The sequence below is a fragment of the Halichoerus grypus genome, chromosome 5 (genome assembly GCF_964656455.1).
Source record: "Halichoerus grypus chromosome 5, mHalGry1.hap1.1, whole genome shotgun sequence".
Lineage (NCBI taxonomy): Eukaryota > Metazoa > Chordata > Mammalia > Carnivora > Phocidae > Halichoerus > Halichoerus grypus.
This window is the reverse complement of record NC_135716.1, coordinates 94,626,804-94,651,487: the sequence shown is the minus strand read 5'-3', so window position 1 is coordinate 94,651,487 and position 24,684 is coordinate 94,626,804. Positions and strand designations below refer to the sequence as shown.

Below are 24,684 nucleotides of genomic sequence, written 5' to 3'. Positions count from 1 at the left end.
CATTTTATCTTTGTCCTCAAAAACATTACAGTGATGTGTGTTTTTGTTTTCTTCAAATCTAAACACTGTCTAGCTTTCAAGGCCCCCTGTTATCTGGCTTTATCACTACTCTCCTTTACATACAAAATTCTCTTTCAGTTACTGTCTATGTAATTGGCCCAGAGTTCCTTTGTAAAGAGGAAACCGGAAAAGGATAATGACTGGGAAAGGGTGGGGTAAAGAGGATGGGACAAGGATTTTGATGTAGAGCAACAAATAATTATCATAAAAGCATTTGGTGTGATAATCAGTTGGTTTAGATTTTAGCTATAGAAAACTGTCTTAAGAGCTGCTACCTGGGAAACAGTCATCTTCTGCCCTGTCCATGCTGCTCTTTTGAACCTCATTTTGGGACCAGATTCTGCAAACCCTAACATTTGTACAGCATCACTATAATTGTCATCATGAATGATACTCTAATTATACATTGATTTAGGCACACACCAAAGATACATTCTAATGCTGGTTTCTCTTAGATGCACAGAATGCCATAGAAAAAGGCATTCATGATTTGCTAGTTCAACCCGTCTATCTCTGCTCTATCATTGAGAGAACCTCATCTACATTTTGTCAAAAGATGATTATCCAATCTGAATGCTTCTAATAATAAGGAATTCACTATTTCAAGGGCAAGTTCCTTGCCTGCCATATATTGGTCTTAGTATATCCTGCTACCCAAAATAAATCTACTCTGTCCTTCACGTGATAAAGTACTGCTGAAGAGGAGATGGGGGAGTGGAATGCCAAGACCCAAGACTGATTGTATCTTAAGCCTGTTGTCCCATTTCCAATTAGGAGTAACAGTAGAACTTGGTATTTAGTTCAGATGCTTTAATTGCCCTGACAATAAAGCTTTGTTTTCATAAATACTCTGTTTCTTATAGATTCTAGATTTTCAGAGAACATTCTTACTAAAGGAGAACTGTCTTATGCCCAAATATTTGATTTTCCACAGGGATGAAAAATTCAGGTTTTTTTTTTCTGTAATGAGGTGCTTCAGTCCCTTGGCCATAGTCCTCATAGTAAGTGTTCAGTAAATGTTGTTTCAGTAATCATCATCCTCACATTATTGCCTTCTATATAAAATAAAGGAGGCCTGAACAACTTCGGATTTACTGTTTCCTGGATTTCTGCCTTTGCTTCGATCCCTAGAACCATTCTCTGATAATTCCCAGCCCTTCTGGACTAACTAGGGTGTTGTAGGCCATGTTAAAGAGAGGATTTTATTGTGAAAGAGAGGGCAGATTATTAGTGTTCTGAGCAGAGAATGACTCGATGAGATTATATTTTAGAATAATCACTGGTTGCTATGCAGGGGGCAAAGATTGAAGGAAGATGAGTAGTTAGAAGACTTACTGCAGTAGTTCAGAGATAAATGGCGGTGGTTTGGACTAGAGTGGTAGTAGTAAGGGTGATGGGAAGGAATCAGATTCTGAATATGTATTCAAGGTAGAACCTTTAAGATTTGCTGATGGGATTGCATGTGAAATTTGAGAGAAAGAAGAATCAAAGATGATCTCAAGTTTTGGGCCCACAGAAATGGTAGAATGGAAATACCATTTTCTTGAGATTGGATTAAATGTTAACAAATTTTGATGTTGTTATTTGTAATCTATAATCTTAGGATGTATTTTAGAATGGAATACTTATTTATTCCTTACTCCTTAAGCTTTTCTAAAAAAAAAAAAATCCACTTCCATGAACACTTAATTTATATTCCTTTCTGAAGAACTACTGTGTTGAGGACTCATTTTGTTAATTGGGTTGTGGTGTTCTGAGGAAATGATTAATTAAAAAGCACAACAATAACTTAAAATGAAAAGATTGAAGATTAGCTTTAAGTATTTGTTTCTTTGGTTTCTCTTGAAAGGTCTAGGAAGAATTTAATAGTCTGCTTAAAAATAGTGGTCTAGTAGGTGTTTTACTAAGTTAAAATTGGGCTGGAGAGGTGTTTAACTCTTCCCTTGGCAAGAGAATTCTCTGAGAAGACTGATACTTTGTAAGTGTATTATGCTTCTTTACACTGCAGCTTATTTCCATTTTTTTTCACTTTACCTTTTTGCTTACTTTGTAAGATGTACTAGGGAGCCATTGAAAATGCAATTTTATAAATGTAGCACTGGACAAGTAAACAATAATATTAGGCATGCACTTTGATTATTCATATCCCCCTTTTCAGATAATCTCTTCTGCCTTAAACTCTCATCGGAGACTTGACTCATGCTCAACTCTTACTTCACCCTCTCCTCATGTCAGATGTCTTCCAGTACATTTAATTGTGGTCTCTCCTACCTGCCTTACCTTAGAGAGCCCAGAATAAAGAAGACAGCATTGCTAAAATGTGCATCAATTGAAGATTTTTTTGAATTACTGAAAGCTTCTGTCTAAATGATGAAAACTGTTGGTAATTCATGAAAACTGGATTTCTTAAAACTTAGGAATAGTCTAAGGGGGAGTTATATTGGAGCCTAGGGGTGGAGAGGAAAAGGTAATTTCAGAGTATAGGGCACATCTGAGATCTTTGTGGAGAAGAGTTCCTTCAGAAAGCTGGAAGGCATTAGGAAAACACCAGTTGCCTAGAGAGAAAGGGAAAGAGCACCAGAGAGTGTTTTCACATTCTCTTTCACTGTTATGTGAATTACCTTTGTATTTATATATAATTCTTCCCCCCTCCTTTTTTTACTTTTTAAAAAACAGTGCATTTGCCCAGTATAACATGGATCAGTTCACACCTGTGAAGATAGAAGGATATGAAGATCAGGTAATGACTGTTCATTTTGGTAGGCTGTGCCTGGGTGGTAGTAGAAATCTTAGAAACCAAAGCAGATGTCTGAAGATAAGATGCTGAATAAATTCATGTCTTAGTTTTCATAGCTTTTGTAAATGTTCTACATATTAGGAAATTCTTCCTCTCTCTCGTAATACTTGGAGTTTCTTTGACTGGAAAAGAGAGCTGCCCCTAATAAAATAGTGAAAATAAGAGTTGAGTTTTACACAGATTTTATAGTTGTATGTAATTCTCCTTGGTGAGAATAACATGATACATCAAATTTGACATTGTATAGGAAAATAGGCATCCCTATTTAAATAGAGGAACAAAGCAAATATTTCCATTATTATCATAGTTATTAACATTGTATGACATTTTTTTCTGTAATGAGGTGCTTCAGTCCCTTGGCCATAGTCCTCATGGTAAGTGTTCAGTAAATGTTGTTTCAGTAATCATCATCCTCACATTATTGCCTTCTATATAAAATAAAGGAGGCCTGAACAGGTATGACAGGACTTTTGCAAATTCATTAATGTACACTTCAAAGGCAATATGTCACTAAATACCAAATGCTTTTTAAAAGTCTCAATCTTCGGGGCGCCTGGGTGGCTCAGTCGTTAAGTGTCTGCCTTCGGCTCAGGTCATGATCCCAGGGTCCTGGGATCGAGCCCCGCATCGGGCTCCCTGCTCAGCGGAGAGCCTGCTTCTCCCTCTCCCACTCCCCCTGCTTGTGTTCCCTCTCTCTCTGTGTCTCTATCAAAAAAATAAATAAAATCTTTAAAAAATAAAAATAAAAAATAAAAGTCTCAATCTTCTTTGAACCCATAAACCTGCAGAATTTCTCCTAGGAAAATAAGTATGTAAATGTATTAAAAAGATTATTTGAAGCAAGGTTTATAATAGTGAAAAGTTGGGAACAATCTAAATGCCCAACATTAAATTAATTATCTGTAGACCAAAATACCATGTAGTCATTGAAAACCAGTATAAATACTGATCTGGAAATGCTGACCTGAGAAGATGTTTGTGATATATTAAGCTAGAACATAAAGGAGCATATGTAGAATTGTGCTAGTTTATTTTTGAAATAGATATATAAGTGAACTTAATATATCAGTGCATCTTTTTTTTTTTTTTTTAAGATTTTATTTATTTATTTGAGAGAAAGAGAAAGCATGAGTGGGGAGGAGGGGCAGAAGGAGAGGGAGAAGCAAGCTCTACCCTGAGCAGGGAGCCCAATGTGGAGTTCGATCCCAGGACCCTGGGATCATGACCTGAGCCGAAGGCAGACACTTAATGAACTGAGCCACCGAAGCACTCCAGAATCATTGTATATTAAATTTTGTGAAAAGTGCACCATTATTTTATGTATCACTAAGAAAAAACACTGCCAATTAAACTATGACACAGTCCTAAGATGCCATCAAGTATAAGATGAATCCCATTTTATGAAATGTTAAGTCATGGGAGGACATATGCATCTTAAGAATCAAAACTATAAGATACATACATGTGCATAGAAAAAGAAATGTGGGAAAATATACACCAAAATGTTAACTCTGTGTGTTGGAATTACAGGATTACTAGATTTTGTTTTGCTTATTGTTTGTTTTGGTTTATATATATATTTTTTTGTTTTGGTTTATATTTTTGCTTATCTGAATTTTAATGAAAATAGATTAATTACAAGTGTAAAAGATAAATACTGAAAAAATAGAAATTGCTTGCAGATAGAGAGGAATTATTGAAATAATAAGATGTGTCCAGATACACATTATAAGAACATTCCCAGGTACCAGTAGTAGCCAGCTTAAAATATAGTCAAAAGGAGATTGCATTCTTAGCCATAACAACAGCAACAACAAAAACCCATTACTGGACACTAAAACAAGGAAAGATGTATAAATTATTAAAGATGCCATAGGGGCGCGCCTGGGTGTCTCAGTGAGTAGAGCATGCAGTGCTTGATCTCAGGGTTTTAAGTTCGAGCACCATGTTGGGTATAGAGATTACTTAAAAATAAAATCTTTGAAAAAAATAAAGTAGCTGCCATAAAACACACATACTCACAAAGGAAAAAATAAGACAAAAATAAAATAGATGACACTCCTGCATATAATAAAAATTGACTACAGTAGGTTAACTAAGTAGAGATTTTTGTCATATAAGAAGTCCAGAGAGGGGCGCCTGGGTGGCTCAGTTGGTTAAGCGACTGCCTTCGGCTCAGGTCATGATCCTGGAGTCCCAGGATCGAGTCCCACATCAGGCTCCCTGCTCAGCAGGCAGTCTGCTTCTCCCTCTGACCCTCCTCCCTCTCATGCTCTCTGTCTCTCATTCTCTCTCTCGCAAATAAATAAAAAATTAAAAAAAAAAAAAAAGTCCAGAGATAATATTAGAGCTGTTACAGTAGCTTCACCATGTCATCAGAGATCCTAGTTGCTTCCAGCTCTCTATTCCGCCTTCCATAGGTGTCGTTTTCATTATCGTGCTCTTTTTTTTTTTAAGCTTGATTGATTTGAGAGAGAGAGATAGCGAGAGAGAGAACTCGCAAGCAGGCGGGGAGAGGGAGAAGCAGGCTCCTCGCTGAGCAGGGAGCCTGACACAGGGCTCCATCCCAGGTCCCTGGGATCATGACCTGAGCTGAAGGCAGACGCCCAACCGACTGAGCCACCCAGGCACCCCTCATTATCATGCTCTTTAAGAGAGCTGCCCCATTTCAGGGCATTGAATCCATGTTCCAGGAAGGGAAAAAGAGGAAGTTGGAAAAAGTGCTATTGGCCTTTCCAGAAGCAACTTCCACTGATAAGTTATTGACAGAACTCCTTTAACTCTGTCATTCCTAGCTGGAAAGTGTCATTTTTTTTAACATTGTCTTTTTGAAAATCTTTGCAGTTTTGTTAGTAAGGGAAAGGAGAGAATAGATTTGGATTGGAAACTAGCAAAAGTCTGCAATACAGTTCACACACACGCACTTTAATCAAGGAAATAAATAGAAAATTAAATAGATTTAAATGCCATGTTTCTGAATAAGAAGTATAAATAATATGGAAAGCTTATCTGAATAAGAAAAATGATACGGAAACTTTGTTTTTCAAATAGATTTCATACAATTCCTATGAAAAATAGACCATACAAGATTATTCTGATCAAGATAAACAAATGAAAGAAGACTAATGAAAGACACAAGGCAACAATCAGAAAGCCCCTAAGTACCATAAAACAGAAGGGAAAAGGAAACAATTGATAAAATTTATGAGATTAATCTAACTTTGATTTCCAGTGCCAACTGTACATTTTGATTAATTCCAGGTGGAGTTTAAATGTAAAATATTTTTTTAAAACATAAAAATTTAGTAGGAAATGGAAAGGGAATCATAACTTAAGTAATGATGAAACATTAGAAAAGTTCATAAAAGGAGGCAGGCGCCTGGCTGGCTCAGTCAGTGGAGCATACAACTCTTGATCTCAGGATTTTGATTTTCAGCCCCACATTGGATGTAGAGAGCACTGAAATAAATAAAAACTTAAAAGAAAGAAGTTTATAAAAGAAAGTGACCGTTGCATAATAAAAAGGCTTAAAAATAAGATTTAAAAAGGAGTAGATCTGTTTTTCAAGCATAATAGATAAAGAGGTTATTCAGATACCTAAGGATGATGCCAAGAGTTCAGTGAATAAACAAGCAACAGACATGAACCACTTGCACCCAAGTGGGAAATAACAAAGCATACTTAGAAAAGTGTTAGATCAAAAAAAAAAAAGAAAAAAGAGAAAAGAAAGACAAGTGTTAGATCGCCCAGAAGTAGTAATTAAGGAAATGCAGATTAAAATTTAATGTGAATATATTTACCTTTTAGTTATGAAAGTTACAGAATTGTGATGATTTTTGAAAGCTTTATGAGGGTAAGACTAAGGAAATAGTTACATTCATGGTTCCCACCATCATTATAAGCAAGTTTTTTAAAGGTTAGTCTAGTAATAAGGACAGGAATCTCAAAACTAGGAATTCTTTCCAAAGAATTTTTTTTAAGCAGAAGATTTTATTTATGGTAGAATTTATAGTGGCTCTCGATAATGGAAACTGTAAGTAGCTTAAACCTCCTTCAATTCAGAAATGATTAAGTATATTATGGTATGTCACTATTGTGAAATTATGTGTAATTATTAAAAATGGTAAATGTGTCAAAAGACAAATGGGAAATTAGGAAAAAATAAGTGAAACTTGACACATGCAAAATTTTATCTGCCTAATTAATAAAGAGTTCAACTAGAAAATGACTTTAAAAAATGAAAAGAAATGCCAATTAAAATTTCTATTCATGATGTGCTTGTAACTTGGTATGACACCCTATATTATGCATGTCCATATTATGAATACATTTTTCCCTTTGACATAGTTGTCCCCCTTCAGAGAATTTATCTCACATGAGTGCTTGGCACACATACATAATTTGTACATAATGAACATACAAGGACATTTGTTGCAGTATTGTTCATAATAGCAAAAGATTGGAAACAACCCAACTATCCATTAATAGAGGACTGGTTGAATAAATTTTTGTATATCCATACAATGGTGTAGTATACAACTGTAACAAAAACAAAGAAGTTCTCAGAGTACTTATCGGGAAAGTTCTTCTAGATATATTAAGTTTTAAAAAAAAAAAAAACCATAACACTAAGTATAGTATAGTATGCTAGTTTTTGAGTTAAAGAAAGGGGTGGGGAGTTAGAATACATATTCATACTTATATTTGTAAAAAAGAAACTCTGAAAGAATATATCAGGGATTGGCAAATTTTTTTTAAAGAGCCAGAGAGTAAATATTTTCAGCTTTGCTGGACGGGGTCAGTTGTGACTACTCAACCCTGCTATTGCAGGAAAGCAGCCATAGACAATACAAAAACATACAAGCAGGGCTGTGTTCAATAAAACTTTACAAAAACAAGTGGCACCTGCCATGCTGACCCTTGCTTTAAATTAATAAAATCAATTGCCTTGTGGAGAAGAGGAAATTTATTAGGAATTTGGTGAATAGGAGTTAAAGGTGAGAAAAAGATCTCACTTTATATATATTTTTTCATTATTGAACCATGTGAATGTATTACCTATTTTAAATGCTAAGTATAATGACTGGGGAAGTTTTATGAAATATGTAAAAAAAGAATATAAAAGTGTACAGATAAGTTATTGTTATAGCTATGTATAAGGTATATACATTGGCAATACATTAGACAGAAACCAAGAAATGAATGGTAGGATGGGGAAATGTTGTGGTTTAGAGGTGGCTTAACCATAAATGTAATATTTTTATAAGAATAAAAATGTGAGGAGCGCCTGGGTGGTGCAGTTGGTTGAACGTCCAACTCTATTTCAGCTCAAGTCGTGATCTCAGGGTTGTGAGATAAGCCCCTAGTTAGGCTCCGCACAGAGTCTGCTTGAGTGTCTCCCTCTCCCCCCCCAACCTCTCTCTCTCTCTTTCTCAAATAAATAAATAAATAAATCTTAAGAAAAAAGAATAAAAATGTGACTTGAGGAGCACCTGGCTGGCTCAGTCAATAGAGCATGCTACTCTTGATCTTGGGGTCATGGGTTCAAGCCCCACGTTCGGGGTAGAGTTTACTTAAAAAATAAAATTAAATTTAAAAAAAAATATGACTTTGTTAAAAAATCAATATGGAAGAGAAACCCAAGTCTAAATGAAAAGTTAACTGTCTTCAGAATTTTTATTTGTTTTGTAAAATTTGACAAGAACTGTCTTTTTACAATTACTCATATTTGTAATTATTCTTTGGAAGGTCTTAATTACAGAACATGGTGACCTGGGGAATAGCAGATTTTTAGATCCAAGAAACAAAATTTCCTTTAAGTTTGATCACTTACGGAAAGAAGCAAGTGACCCCCAGCCAGAGGATGTAGATGGAGGTCTGAAGTCTTGGAGAGAATCCTGTGACAGTGCTCTAAGGACCTATGTGAAAGATCATTATTCCAATGGCTTCTGTACTGTTAAGTATCTGCCTGCTTCATTATTAAAGAATGTTTTATTTCTTACATTTACCTTATCCTTTGGGGGCTTTGGCCAGGCAAATATCACTTCTTTCTTCTTAGAGTCTCCTCTGTATTTTATTCCCTAACTCATTTTTGAAAGAGTTTGTATGAATGGAAAATTTTATATGGAAAATTCTTTTTAAAAATCCCAGTGCATAAAAATTTTAAATTTCATTGCATCCTATTTCACCTTTGTCTTATTTATTCATCAGAAATTGCCTTATACCCATCAAAAAAAGTTTTTAAACATCTTTAGACATGGGGAGAAAGTAAATTAAGACTGTCAAGACAGCTATTGCCACATTTATGACTTTTTGGTATAGGCATTTTTATAGAAGGCTACTTTTTACATAGTTTACATGCTTTCATTGGATTGTCAAAACTATTTGAACTATTTTTTTTAATCAGGTAATTTGACTTTTTTTTCCTACCTCTTGATGTTAAAAAATGCTAAATTTGACTATCGTGATTTTTCCTTTGTAAAATTGCAGATATGATTAAAAAATGTCTATTAGAATATTTTCAGTATGTAATAATGATGAGTTAAATGGCAGTGATAGAATATCGGTTAAGAGCCCTTACTTAAAGCCGTACTAACTGGTTTGAATCCTTGTCTTGCCACTTAATTAGCTATGTGACCTTGGGCAAATGAGTTAACATCTCAGTGCCTGTTTTCACTTACAAAATGGAAATAATAGTTCTTACCTCATAGGATTGTTGTGAAGATTAAATGAGCTAATAATGCATATAAAATGCTTGGAAAATGGCACAAAGAAAGCTCTGCCTAAATGTTGGATATTGTTATTATTACATGTTTTTTGTTTTTTATTTTTTAAATAACGGAGAAAACCCATTATGGTGGGTAAGTACAGTTCCATTTTGCAACCCAGTATTGCAAAGGAAGACATGACACACACTCTTTTAGAAATTGACTTTGCAATCCTAAATGTATTTTCTACTTAACATTTGTTACCTATTTAAAATTTGGCACTACCTCTTCTTAATTTGGAGAGCTTCTACACCAAGTAACCCTACTTTGTCCTTTTCTCACTTGTCTTAGCTAACATATGAGCTACAGAAAGCCATGGAATTGTTCTAACAGTGTCTACTGTACCCAAGTGTTTTATATCTTCAGAGCTTTCCTGCTTAGTAATTCTTAATGTCACCTCAATATTCCCTATGATGTTTTCTATATAGCGTGTTCCAAACCATTCCCATTGTCCTTAGGCATCTTTCTGATCCCCCACATTTTAGTAAGACTGACATGAAATCTTTTTCTCTTCTTTCCACACTCAGCAGTCTTCCCTCTTCCACTGTACTTAATCTTAGGAAGAAGGATCCTTATTCTTGATTTTATATTATCCTATCTGATACATTTCTCTTTACCTAGAAATATTTTTATTTCTCCTGTCCTTAAGGAGAACAAACTTTTCCTCAGTCATAATAATTTCTGTAAGTTACTTCTCTTCTCTTTTTCTCTCTTGCTCCTCCTCACTCTCCTTCACTTCTTTCCTTCCCTTATCTCTCTCTGCTACATAACCACACCTGGGAGCATTCTGCTCCTACTAGTGCCACTTCTTCATTACCTATCTACTTCTTAACCCTGTGAATTTTGGCTTCAGTCTTTACAGAAATTTCTCTCTGAGGTTATTGATGGTTCCTGAATTGCCTGATTCAGTATCCTTTTCTTCATCCTTGACTTCCATATGCTATTTCACACTGAGACCAACCAGCTACTTCCAGAAATTCTCTTTTGCTTAGACTGCTCTGTCAGCACCCTTTACTCATTCTATTTCTACTTCTTTTCTTCTCCCCTACCTTTGTAAATGTATGCATTCCCCATTGCTGTATTTCTCTCTCTTGAAAGCTCATAGTTATTCAATATAGGGAAAGTAAACATGAAAACATTTTGTGGACTGTAAAGCACTATTTGTTTTTTTTGCTTTTCCTTCGTATTGCATTTCTGTTCACCTCTTCCACATTAAGGAACAGTTGGGGTTTCTAACTACTAGCTGAATTTCCCAATTTGTTAATGACACTACTATCTTTCTGGTCATCTCAGCGTGCAAGTACTTTGGCTCTTTCCCCTTTTTTGCCCTTCACTTGCAGTATATTGCTAGACTTGGTTATGCTTCTGCATCCTGATACCCACTGATACTACCCTGACATATTGCCTAGATTAATGCTCTGGCCTCCTAACCAACTTCAGCTTTTCCTCCATTGTATCCTGTATACCAATATTATTCTTCGTTTAGTTCCGGTTATATTGTTTTGGTTCTGTCCGTTGCCTGTAGAATAATGTCCAGACTTTTTACCTTACATCTACAACTACAGGACTTAAATCTACTATCCTGGATTATCACCATTTCACTGAACAAGCCCCCAGTTTCCTGTCTGAACAGTTTACTCATCTTCCCTCTCAGTCTCTGCTTATGAGTATCTCACCTGTCTTGTAAGGCCCAGCCTAACCGGCATCTCCCTTGTACCCCTAGTCAGGAGTAGTATTTCCTTCTGCGTTCATTGTGTCATGGTCTCTTGTGGAACTAAACATGTTCTGCTCTGTGTTCACATCCCATGAAGTCTTGTGAGTTATAAGCTCATCCTGCCTGATTCTTTGTCTCCCCCAAGAATTTAGTATGCTGCTTTTGTACAGTGTTTGTCACTTAGATTAAATATGTTTTCAGAGTCTAACTTTTTTTTTTTTTAACAATAGGTTTATGCTAAAACTATAGATGGGCAACAGACCATTATTGCATGTATTGAAAGCCACCAGTTTCAGCCTAAAAACTTCTGGTAAGAAAGCAGATGTTCTCTTCTATTTGTATCTAATTTATATTGGAAAGAAACCAAACCAGCAGTTGAAACTTGGTTTTTAATCTAACTAGTTTGGGATAACTTATTTGACTGAGAGACTTCAGTTCCCCATCTGTAAAACGAGGGATTTAGATATGAACATTTAGATTCCTTTCAATTCTGAGATTTTATAATCTATCTTTTTAAAAAGTGTTGTTAATATCGAGTGAGAATAAGTGATTGATTAATAAAGTGCCTAGTTGAAAATCTGAGTTTTACTTGGGTTTGGTTAATAATATGTGAGTTAATTGCAAAACTCAGCAGCCCATCCATCTGTGTGTGGAAGAGCCTCCCATGAACAGTATAGGCATGGTTTTCTATTCCAAGATTGAAAAATGAAAGTCAAAATAACTTAGAAAAGGCTTATGTTTAGGCACTTGAATATAGACTTATATTTGAGTAGACAGAGCCTTAGATATGTCAAACTGGAAATGACTTTTACCCCCCCCTTCCCAAATTCTCTGCCTTAGTGGCAAATCACCTCTTTCTTGGGCTAATAGCTAACTATGCAGTCTTGTATGTGTTTTAATAGGAATGGTCGTTGGAGATCAGAGTGGAAGTTCACCATCACACCACCTACAGCCCAGGTGGTTGGAGTACTTAAGATTCAGGTGAGACCCCACATGTTAATAGGCCATGTTAAAATGTCACATCTTGAAAACAAACATGGAAGTTGGTATTTGAAGTAAGGAACAACTATATGTAGATAGATGCAAAGGAAGATGAACGGTAGTAAATAGAAATAGCCTCCTTTGTGGGGAAGTAGTTAAAAAGAGCTATTCTGGATTGATAAAGGATAGTCATGTGGTATGTACTGCTTGCTTATTATTTTTCTCTTCCAAAGATAACCTAAGGTTTTTCCAGGAATTATCAAATAGCAGTTCTGGGGGCACCTGGGTGGTTCAGTCAGTTAAGCATCTGCTCCTGATCTCAGCTCAGGTCTTGATCTCAGGGTTGTGAGTTCGTTCAAGCCCTGCATTGGGCTCCACACTGGGCATGGAGCCTACTTAAATAATAATAATAATAACAATAATTTTTTAAAATAGCAGTTCTAAGAAAGAATAAAACAATTATTAAGTGACTAGCAGCTGCTGTAACTTACTTAGGGTCTCTTGTATATTACCTCATTTAAGTGTGTACATAGACATAAAACTGAACTCTTTGCTCTGAAAACAGCTACATGAATGGGATTATTGTTTTGTTTTTTACAGTAATAACAGAAGGTTTTAAAATCAAGTAAATAACACAGAGGAACTAGAGAGAATTGCCAAGTGTCATCATGTATGGAATATAAGTAACCAAGCTGAGCAGAGTTCTAATGCTTGTTTCAGAACAGATAGGCAGATGAATAAGGAGCTTGTTAATTCATTGGATGCCTATCTGGGTCAAAGTCTTCTGATATCCTAGCAGAGATTTGACTTTCAAATTGAGGGTGATTTAATTCTTAAGCCCAGCTAACTCTCAGGTCAGATTAAAAGTTAATGATAACTGAGAAAATCAGTATTTAATCGTACCTCTATTATATTGCGTTAAGTCTTGCTTTTATAACAATTAGCAAGAGCTGCCTTTTTAAATGGTATAATTTAATCAGAGCATATGTGGTAGATATCATCTGTACCCACTCTTTTCAGGATAGCTCCCTGCTACAAGTAACAGCAGCTTTCTTCCTGGGAACTTCTAGCCACAGGAGCATGCCCGACTCAGATGAGGCAAGCTAGAAATGTTAAGTTCACAGCTCTAGAGCAATCTGTAGTGACATACCAGAGTTGGTAGATAAATATGCCAGCTTCCTCACCTGTTAGGTCGGACAACTCTGAAGCATGTTCTGCTAAGTCTTCCAGAGTCCAGGGCCCAGCTATAACCTGTTCATTAATGCACCTATAACACTTCCTTCCCTTCTGTGTCTCAGTAACACAGTCCCTACTAGTCCTTCCTGAGATTACCTCCCAAATTACTTCCTCTCAAATCTTTGTCTAGGGGTATGCTTCTGGGGGAGCCCAACCTAAGACAACATATGTATTATTCTATTTCTGTTTAACCGTATATATGAGTAGCCTAATGCTTTAGATCTCCCGTAACTGTGACATTAGCATTAACTGAGCAGCTTACTATAAATTTATGTAACTTTATTTTCTTCTAGAAGGAAATAGTTGCTTGTGTTTCAACTTTGCAAATGCAAACCTATAAATTAAGTGTACATATCATAAAGGGTGATAGTTTCTGATAAGACTTCAAATAGGGGTCAGTACCCAGACCTTATTTACACCTTCTAACCAGATTGGCTCACCACACCTTGGGGAAAAGCTTGCTTCATATACATATCTTAAAAATCAGAGTGAGAATTACTTGGAAAAGTCACTAAGATATTTAGCCCTTTGGTTATTCTATAGGCAAAAGGGTAGTTCTGGGAAGTCAACAGTTTCTGAGGATTTATGTTGATGATAGTCATGTTGAAATTTTTATTAGCAGATGAGACCTAGAAAGGTTTTATTGCTTTTGGCAACTTTGAAGCTGGGGAGATCCTGGCCAAGGATCTCATTGAGGATATCTGATGTCATTGTCCTCCCAGCCCTTGGACTCCTCCCCCTAAGCACCTCAGTAAAATGATTTGTTCCCTTCCCTGCCCAAAAAAGAAAAAGTTTCGTTTTACAACAGGGTTTGCAGCACCCGGCTGGTTCTTGATCTCGGAGTTGTAAGTTCAAGCACCGTGCTGGGTATAGAGATTACTTAAAAATAAAATCTTTAAAAAATTTTTAAAAATTAAAAAAAAGGAAACCCTCAGAGTTTAAGCTTAATTTGTCATTGGTGTATTAGATAATGAAGTCAATATTTTTAGAATTTTCAACTGAGTTTATAAACAGCAAGCCTTAGCGGCCTTATTCTATATTCCTATTCATGTTCTAGTTCTTAAGACACATGATAGAAGTTCAAACCAGTTGCATAGTCCTTATTCTTGGACAAAAAAAGATGTGCCCTGCATAATTCCTTCTTTCAGATGGGTTCTGAGACACCTGTCTCAAATATGTAAGTCCTTGTTTCTTCTCTGGACAGAGCTCTATTTTTTTAAATATCCCTCGTCCTGTTTGTACTCACTCCTCTTCCTAGTGTTCTTTTCAGCCTCTGGACTTTCAGTTTCTTAGTTAAAAAATGATCAAACAAAACTAGTGTCTGGGTGTGACCCACCTGTATTTTGAACATCCTTGTCCTTGTAACATAGGCAGGCCAGATCTGAAGACTCAGAGGGGGCCCCATAGGACCAGCCAGGAGGGTCCTTGGTTTTGCATAGCATAGGAATGAAACTCAAGCCAAGAGGAAGTGAGAGCAGAGTTTATTGAATAGTGTAAGTGGTAGAGTATAGCAGATGGAGTGTCTGGGAGACTTAGGAAAGGAAAAGTGAGTCTCCCCATCACTTGGCGTTAGGGATTTATACTGGAAAGGGATCCAGGGTACATGTTCCTTCAGGAATTCAGGATAGGTTCCAATTAAAGGTGAGTGCCAGGTGAACAATAGGTGTATTCCATAAATCACCGAAGGTAGGGTGTATTAATGCCAGTATCAACCAAGGTTTGTTCGAAGCTAATGTCCTAGAATGTGCTTGGGATCCATTTCTTCTTAGATGTTATCAGGTGTTTGGGAGCCTGGGATGAAACTTAGAAAATGATTAACTTTCTTGTGTCCCCTTGCAGTGGGAACATAACTTCTTTGGTTTACTCAGATGCAAAGTATGAGAACATGAGTAAATAGGACTTAGCAGAGAAACAGCAGAAAAAGGGCCTTTCTAGAATGGAGTCCATTTGGCTTCCCTATCTCACTTGTCTGTTGGAATTTTAACCTTTATATGTCATCATTACTTAGCCCAGTCTTTTTTGCCCAGATCTTTTCTGTTCTGATATCTTGCATGTAGGTATTACAGGCATTTATCAACTCCCTGCTTTTCCAGTGTATTCTTAAATTGTCTTTTTCTCTTTAAACTCCTTTAGAAAGCCAAAAGATGAAATTTAAGTGTTTGGAGAAGGTATGGAAAGTCTAGTTTGTGTTGCGCATCTGGACAGAGCCAGCTATTTTTGTCCCCTTAAACAAGGCTCTGTAGTGGATTCATATTGCCCAGGGAAGTGCTTTTCTTGCTAATACGATAGTGGTTTCTGCCTAGATGAAGGCTTGGCTGTTTTAATCCCCTTCTAATGATATCTTAGAAGAGTGTCCCTAATGAGACACGTTACTTCTACCTGGATCAGGGAATTTCTAATTTTGTGACAGAACTTAACACTGGGAGGTATTATGCATGTTGGACATGGTTTTAGTTCTGGAATTTGACCTAATTCATGTTCTAGCTCCTCTTCCTACTCGGTATGTGAACATGGATAAGTTATTAAACTGCCTCAAGCCTCAGTTTCCTTATCTGTAAAACAGGAATAACAGGGGTGCCTGGGTGGCTCAGTCAGTTAAGCGTCTGCCTTCAGCCCAGGTCATGATCTCACGGTCCTGGGATCAAACCTGGTGTCAGGCTCCTTGCTCAGCAGGGAGCCTGCTTCTCCCTTTCCCTCTGCCTGCCAACCCCCCCATCTCCCGCTTGTGCTCTCTCTGTCAAATAAATAAAATCTTTAAAAAAAATAAAAATAGGAATAACAATGGTCCCTGTTTCAGAGTTTTTGTAAAGATTGAATGAGATAATATAAGTAACAACTAAAATGTTTGGCATAGTGTTTAACATATAGTAAGGACTCAATAGCTGTAGTAGTGTAGGTATAGTTCTTTTTTTCTGCTTTATCTCTACAAACATTCCTTTTTGTCCAAATGTCTCCTGGTAGCCTGGACTAGATGAAGGAAACGGGCAGTACCTAGACTACTATTCTAGCATTATACCCCAGTTTCACTCCCTCCATGTGATTTTCTTCATAACACAAGTCTAATCTTTCTAAAACATTCCCTTTCCCTGAGTCCCATCACCTTTAATAGGATAAAGTCTGAATTCTTAACATGGTTTATAAGGCAGTTTGCTTTTCACAGTCTGTCTCCAGCTTACATCAGAGCACTGTCTCCTGCCACACTACCCTGCACACATACTCATCTGCAGTGAGTTCTTTATTCTTCCCTAAACTAAACCATTCTCTTGTACTTTTTTTATCCCCTTGCTAGATGTCCTTCTCTACTTGTCCATTTAGGTGACAACTCCTATTTGCAAGACCCTGTTCAAATGCACATAACAAAAGGATACTCATCCTATTTTATATGGCCAGTTTGTAGCCATGTTAAGGTGACTGAACCTATCTTGTAAGTTGCCAAAACTTTCTGATATGTCGTTGGTTAGTCTGTCTCTTGTGTATGCCTCCTTCTTGCTAATTGGTCTCATAATTGTAGCACCCCACTTTACCATACATCCTCAGAACTGCTTTTGTCTTGCTTTTTTGTAGTCTGATTTACCAGTAGCATATTTTTTTCAATTTGTCTTTAACTGTCAATTAAGTTTTTCCTGCACTTGGTCAGATCTACTTACCAATATTGATGATTGTATATGTGGAGAGATGTGTAAGGGATTAGGATCCATTAAAATTCCTTGGTTTTCACAGAGAAAAACTAATGTTAGATTTTATTTTAATTATTTTAATACTCTTAAGAGTGGAATCTTATTTAAGGTCTTTGTATTCACAATACTAGCACAGTGCCTGGAATGCAATAACACATAATAAATATTTGTTGAACTTAATTAATAATCAGTTTCCCCTGCTAAGAAAAGTGAGAATTCTTAAAAATTTAAAGTATTCTGTGAATTTTAACCACCATTGTAAGTTACAGTTGGTCATATTAATATTTTGTTCAGAGTTGGTAAAGATTGGAGATGGCTTTAAAAAAAAAAAAAAAAGATTGGGCATGGCTTTAGGCATGGATTTGTACCTTAGCAATAGGTTTCTGTATGAACTACACATAAACTTGCTCAACCATTGTCTCACACAGGTTCACTATTATGAAGATGGCAATGTTCAGTTGGTTAGTCATAAAGATGTACAGGATTCAGTAACTGTTTCGGTGAGTGTGGAATACTTAATATCTGTCTCACTTGTGCCTCAGTTTTCTTCAAAAAGTTGATTTTGATCCTGAGTACTGATTCTGCCACTAGAAATTCAGTTTGTTTTCAGTGCTTTGTTTTTGGCAGCTTATAAAAGTATGCAATCAACCCACTATATTAGTTCACAGTCTTTGACTAAATATAAGAAGTAATTATGAAATATAACATAATGTAACATAACATGATATAATGACAAATATTGATAATGGCTTTAGAGAATCCACACTTCTTTCTCTTTCTCAATTGTGAGATTTGCTCAAGGATAGCAATATCTTTAGTCAATAAATACCAGGAAGAAGGAAAGTTTGCCAGCAAATCCTCTAGGGCTACATTCGTATCACTAGAGAAGCTGAACATTTTTAGAAATATTCAATTAAAAAGTATTGTGTTCTATACCTGGAAAGAAGGGACATAATTTTTTTTTGCATTCTCAGTACTTCTTTATATCCTAGAAGTTATCGAGCACCTTCAAATAGCTTTTGTTTGGGGCACCTGGCTGGCTTGGTCGGTGGAGCATGTGACTCTTGATCTCAGGGTTGTGAGTTCGAGCCCCATGTTGAGTGTAGATCTTACATTTAAAAAAAAAAAAAAATCTTAAAAAAAAAATTGGTCCTGGGATCAAGCCCTGCATCGGACTCCTTGCAGAGCCTGCTTCTCCCTCTCCCTCTGCTGCTCCCTCTGCTTGTGCTTTCTCTCTCTCTCCCAAATAAATAAATAAAATCTTTAAAAAATAAATAAATAAAACTTTTTAAAAAATTAAAGGGATACTTGGGTGGCTCAGTTGGTTAAGCATCCAACTCCTTATTTCGGCTCAGGTTGTGATCTCGGGGTTGTGGGATCAAGCCTCACATTAGGTTCTGCACTCCGCAAAGAGTCTGCTTGAGATTCTTTCCCTCTGCCCCTCCCCCCCCAACAGGCGCGCACACACTCTCTCTCTCTCTAAAATAAATAAATAAATCTTTAAAAAAGAAATAAGGGCGCCTGGGTGGCTCAGTTGGTTAAGCGACTGCCTTCGGCTCAGGTCATGATCCTGGAGTCCCTGGATCGAGTCCCGCATCGGGCTCCCTGCTCGGCAGGGAGTCTGCTTCTCCCTCTGACCCTCCCCCCTCTCATGTGCTTGCTCTCTCTCATTCTCTCTCTCTCTCAAATAAATAAATTAAAAAAAAAAAAATCTTTAAAAAAATAAATAAATAAATAAAAATAAAAATAAAAAAGAAATAAAATAAAAAATAATTTTAAAAATAAAAACCAAGGGCGCCTGGGTGGCTCAGTTGGTTAAGCGACTGCCTTCGGCTCAGGTCATGATCCTGGAGTCCCTGGATCGAGTCCCGCATCGGGCTCCCTGCTCAGCAGGGAGTCTGCTTCTCCCTCTGACCCTCCTCCCTCTCATGCTCTCTGTCTCTCATTCTCTCTCTCTCAAATAAATAAATAAAATCTTTAAAAAAAAAAAATAAAAAAATAAAATAAAATAAAATAAAAACCAAAAAAACCAAATAGCTTTTGTTTATGTATATCTGTCAATATATACCTTATTAGAAATTAAAACTGAGAAATGTTAAATATTTATTAATTTAAAAATATAATAACAGGGACACCTGGGTGGTTCAGTCAGTTAAGCGTCTGCCTTCGGCTCAGGTCATGATCCTAGGGTCCTGGGATCAAGTCCCACATCGGGCTCCTTTCTCAGCAGGGAGCCTGCTTCTCCCTCTCCCACTGCTGCTCCCCCTGCTTGTGCTCTCTCTCTCTGACAAATAAATAAAATCTTAAAAAAAAATTACAATAAGAAATCCATTACTTGTTAACCTAAATAACATTTTCATGAAAAACAACTATATTTTACAAACCAACAAAAAAAAAGAAAAATAGTGCAAAGAATGGCATTGATTTACATTTTTACGAATTGCATAGTGTCTGACTTAATAAAAGACAACTGGATTCTCATATGTGCCCACACATTCCATTAGCCATCAGAGTGATGAAGCCATCACACATCATGTAGCTTCTGGGACCTGCATTATGCACACTTGGGAGGGGAAGTGGAAAAGCAAGTGATTTGTCTTAGTGTTGCTGTGAAAACAAAAGATGGTTTTGACTGAAAGAATTTGGGGACTGCTGCTCTAGGCAGAAAAATCTTACCTTTTACCTTTAATTCTGTTCTACTTAATGATGAAAGGAAGAGAGAATGAAAAATGAACCAAAGTGAAAAGGATACATTAATATTGTACCTGCATCATGTAAAGCAAAATGTGGTTGGTTGAACATCATAAGTAGCAAATAGAGGAGTATATGAGTTTAACATATATGGCTAATATTGGTGAGGGCGTTGTTTATATCATCTTAAACCAGAGATATTTTCAAGGCATAAAAATTTCAAGACATTTGGGGCGCCTGAGTGGCTCAGTCGGGGTTAAGCGGCTGCCTTTGGCTCAGGTCATGATCCCAGGGTCCAGGGATCGAGCCCCACATCGGGCTCCCTGCTCTGCAGGAAGCCTGCTTCTCCCCCTGCCTCTGCCGCTCCCCCTGCTTGTGTGCGCTCTCTCTCGCTCTCTGATAAATAAATAAAATCTTAAAAAAAATTTCAAGACATTTGGGCATACTGTGGTAGATTGGAAAGAGCATGGGGTCTTTTTTCAGACCCTGTCTTTATCTTTCAAGAGCTGTATAATTTTGGTCTAGTCACTTACAAGGATTCTGTTTTCTCATCTGCAAAATGAAGGTGATGCTAATAACAGATCTACTTCACAGGGTAGTGGTGAGAATCAAAGAAGGTAACGTGCATGGGAGCACTTGACAAACTATAAATTGTTCTACAAATCTTAAGATTTCTTTAAGATGGTCTTTTCAATATCTTTTTATTGACTGCTTATACTTAAAAAAAATTCCTATTTCCCCTCTTCCTCCATTAGAATGAAGTCCAAACTGCCAAGGAGTTTATTAAAATCATAGAGCATGCAGAAAATGAATATCAGGTAAGAAGACTTGGAACTAATTTTTCTAGATCTTTAGTACCTTATTACTTTGCTGCTAACACATTTTGTTAGACTTCTCTGTCCTTTTAACATAAATATCGGTGTTGTTCAGTGTAAGTATGGAGACTACAGACCTTGCAACCTGGCATTGTGCTCACAGCCAAGGTTTCAACATTGGAAGGGATTATAGCCCTAGTTTTAGAAATAATGTAAGTGGGCTTCTTAACTCGCTTCAGAGATGGGAGAGGAGCTTACTAGGAATATTACATACTGTCTGTTCTTCTTAGAAGACTCAAGCATGTCCTTTGACTACAGAGTTACTTTCCTAATCACAACCATCCATTTCCGTTCAAGCAACTTCTCTTCAATTATCTATTGCAGACAGCAATTAGTGAAAACTATCAAACAATGTCAGACACCACATTCAAGGCCTTGCGCCGGCAGCTTCCGGTTACCCGCACCAAAATCGACTGGAACAAGATACTCAGCTACAAGATTGGCAAAGAAATGCAGAATGCTTAAAGGCTGAATGTAGGATTCTTCAGTATGTGGAAAGAAAGGATTCAACATGCGGTCATATGATAAATAAGTGATTTATAAACGAGAGTGATATTTTGCTAGGGCTTTCAGAGCTAACAGGTTTTCTAGCCTCATGGAATACTGTTGAACCTATAGCATCGTCTTGATTCTTTTATGTTCTCTGCCTTGTAATTTTGTTTTCACTATATCTACTTGTAAATTTTTTTTTTTTTTTTAATTCTGCCACATTTAATGATGGAGAGAGAGAGAGATCTATCCTGGAGTCATTTTACTGTTTAGAAAATTTTCCTAGCCATGAAGCCCTGTTACTGATATAGACAGGTAATATGCTCAGTACTTTTCTACCCCTGTCCTTCAAAGCACTTCTGGTACTTCAGTGGTTTTTACTGATCCACCAACAGCTAAAGAGGCTATGCTACAAACTAGCTGAGTGGAAGACACATTCATCCTTCTCCCTCCAACTGCTCTGATCATCATTTATAGCATCTCATAACTGTAGTTTTCAAAAGTTTGGATTGGGCTTTTCAGGTCCTTTTGTGGGGGCAAAGGAAGTTTTCTGGAAATTCCATTATAGTCAGCTTCTCTGGGGAAGTTGTTTTTAAATCCAAAGACTTGAACCACATTCCCTGCACATGAACGTGTTTGCTTTTTTTCTTTTCCCTCATTGTCTCCTTCCCATCTAGTACCATTATAGTTACAAACATCTGCATTTTTAGAAGGGTTTTACCCATTTATTATTATTTTTTATTATTCAAGAACTGCTGACATACTAGGGATGTAGTAGAGTATAAAACTTGAAAAATGCAGATGTTGAAGGAATAATAGGTATCTTGTGCTTTAATACTTTGTGGCAGGATTGTACTATAAGCAGATGAATCAAACAACTATGTAAATCACAAACAAAAACTAAAAATGAACCAAAGTGAAAAGGATACATTCCAGGCAGTATCTTTCTATTGTAACCTGTTATTTAAGGGAATACTAGTGATTTGTTCTAAATAGGATGTAAAACTTGTTCCAAATTACTCTTCCTCAGTCCTGCCTGCCAAGAAAATGTAACTGTGATATAGCAACCCTTCCCAGGTATATTGGCAGGTATATGTGTGATCTCAGAATACACAGGTGACATAGATATGATATGACAACTGGTAATGGTGGATTCATTTACATTGTTTACACTTCTATGACCAGGCCTTAAGGGAAGGTCAGTTTTTAAAAAACCAAGTAGTGTCTTCCTACCTATCTCCAAATAAATGTCAAAAAAGAAGGGTGTTTGTGCTTCAGCTTTGTTTTTGCTCAGTAATACAGTCAAGCAAGTTTGTTTCCAAGTGACCTGTTGAGCTGTGTAAGCATTTTTGTTTATTTCAAATAAAATATATTTGTATTATGTGTCATTCATACTATCCATTCATATCGCACTATCCTCTGTATCAGGTAGTCCAATAGAAATATACCTGTTTTGTTCTTAAATTGTCTGAGTCTCTCCTTTTCAATCCATCTCTTCAGTTTTTGTTCTCAAGGTAAGATAGAACTGTGTTTGGTCTTATCTGATGAGAATGTTCAGGGTTTCCGAAATTGGTTCCTACCTATTACATATTCAGCGATTATCCAAAGACTTGGAAAGAACAGCTCTTTTTTTTTTTTTTTTTTTTGAGCATTGTCTCTATGGATAATACTGCTCTTCGCCCAGAGGCTACGGATGGTTCACAGGTTTTTTGGGTTTTTTTCTTTTAATATTTTATTTTTAAGTAATCTCTACTCCCAACATGGGCTCAAACTCAAAACCCCAAGATCAGGAGTTGCATGCTCTACCAACTGACCCAGCCGGTACCCCAAAGTTTTTTTGTTTTCCATTTCTAGTTATCTTCTCTGTCATTGAGAAAGCAAGGCCCAAGTATGGTTGTGGTCACTAGGCAGGAAGTAGAAATGAAAGAATCCCTGACCTTGGGTGATATTTCACATTGACTTAACTCTAAATGCAGCTTCCCTTCCGTGCAAATTGGACTTCGCTACAGACATGAGAGAAAGGTTTTTATCCTGGTTCCTAAGAGAGAACCCGAGGAGTTGCAGTGATTCACATTCCACCTAAGGCCAGTTCAAATTCCCACCTTTTGGGGGGAACATTTGTTGTACTACACTCTGTACTTGTAGTGCAAACAGATTCGAATGTTCTTGCCTTTAACTTAATAACTCCATCGGCCTGTCCCCAGCCTATCCCATCCATTTCCCTAGCCCATACAGACTTTTGTAAAAACTCTTAATCTCTTGGCCATCTGAAGCCCTTGGTTACTTGTATAATTGGGAGGAAGTCAGCCCTTCTTGCCAAGTCCTGCAGAGACCTGACTCCCTTAACCTCCTTCAGCAGAATATTTGCTTGAATTGTGTCCATTTTATCGTGCACTGCTGCAATCAGCCTGTGGGATCCTAGGGCAAAGGTTTCTCAGCCAGATGGAAAGCAGTTTTCTGTGAGGCCTCACTCCTATATTTGGATTTGAAATTACACTGCTGAAAACTATTTGTTTCATTTGAGCCTGGGTGGTTGTGCTGCTGTTAGTCGCCTAGTTTCCAGTGCCTGTTCTCTTTTATAATCTAGAACTTTGATGCTGGACTCATCTGGGTTCGGGAGATGCTTGGCAAACCTTGGCACATTTTCTCCAAACTCACAAAAGACTGATCTATATCTGAATGTCCATTTATAATTTTACAATCTTACATAAAACTACCAAGGTGCCTGCTGCTTGGGAAATCAAAGAAAGGAGGATTGGTAAATACAGAACAAAACTGGATGGTCTCATAAGACAAGTTGAGCTAGCTAAAATTCTCCCTTGAACAGAGTATGTATAAAAAGACAGTAGATCTTAGCTCTCTGAGGGCAGAGACCAATCTCATACCTCTTCAAATCCAATGTATCAAAGAGCACTATTACACATAAGAATATACTGTTGATTCTCCTTATTCACAGTAAGTGTAAAGTTGTCAGCAAACACTGAGTTGGCAAATACTAAACACTGCTCGTAGGGGAATACAGGATTAGGTTCCTGGGAACTTCTGGCCACAACATTTTTGTCAACAGATCAATACATGATCTTGTTTTATATGTGTTTCTATTTAAATCACCTTATTTAATACACATTGTTTATTCATTAACATTGAACTCCCAGTCAACAGCAATATAACTCATGCCTGAACAAAGCTTATCTAAAAGGAATTTTCTCTGTAAGGCCTATCACAGCATTGTGCTTAGGAACCCCAGACAGCACTGCAGCACCACACAGGCGTGGGGGCCATTTTAAGCAAGGAGATCACCAACAAAAAGGACAAACATGCAAAAAATGTGACCACGAAAAGGACGTTTGTTTATAATAGGAGCTGGAACAAGAAGGCAGAACATTACCTTGTTCCA

The 24,684-nt window shown here is 36.9% G+C and overlaps 1 protein-coding gene and 1 long non-coding RNA gene across 3 annotated transcripts in view; one reads left to right on the top strand and one right to left on the bottom strand.

The window, feature by feature from the left end:
- Positions 1 to 22,751, top strand: part of CAPZA1 (capping actin protein of muscle Z-line subunit alpha 1) — a 49,089-nt gene extending 26,338 nt beyond the window's left edge. For both annotated transcript variants that reach the window (XM_036122576.2, XM_036122569.2), the window contains 7 exons: positions 2,737 to 2,800; positions 8,606 to 8,812; positions 11,569 to 11,648; positions 12,241 to 12,319; positions 17,661 to 17,732; positions 20,679 to 20,741; positions 21,123 to 22,751. In XM_036122576.2, the coding sequence (XP_035978469.1) occupies positions 2,737 to 2,800; positions 8,606 to 8,812; positions 11,569 to 11,648; positions 12,241 to 12,319; positions 17,661 to 17,732; positions 20,679 to 20,741; positions 21,123 to 21,263 (706 nt within the window). In that variant the 3' untranslated portion in view covers positions 21,264 to 22,751. The remainder of the gene's footprint in view (positions 1 to 2,736; positions 2,801 to 8,605; positions 8,813 to 11,568; positions 11,649 to 12,240; positions 12,320 to 17,660; positions 17,733 to 20,678; positions 20,742 to 21,122) is intronic.
- LOC144381883 (uncharacterized) overlaps positions 15,021 to 24,684 on the bottom strand; it is a 12,024-nt gene continuing 2,360 nt past the window's right edge. Inside the window, exon 2 of the long non-coding RNA XR_013447983.1 lies at positions 15,021 to 15,346. This is a non-coding gene — a long non-coding RNA (uncharacterized LOC144381883). The remainder of the gene's footprint in view (positions 15,347 to 24,684) is intronic.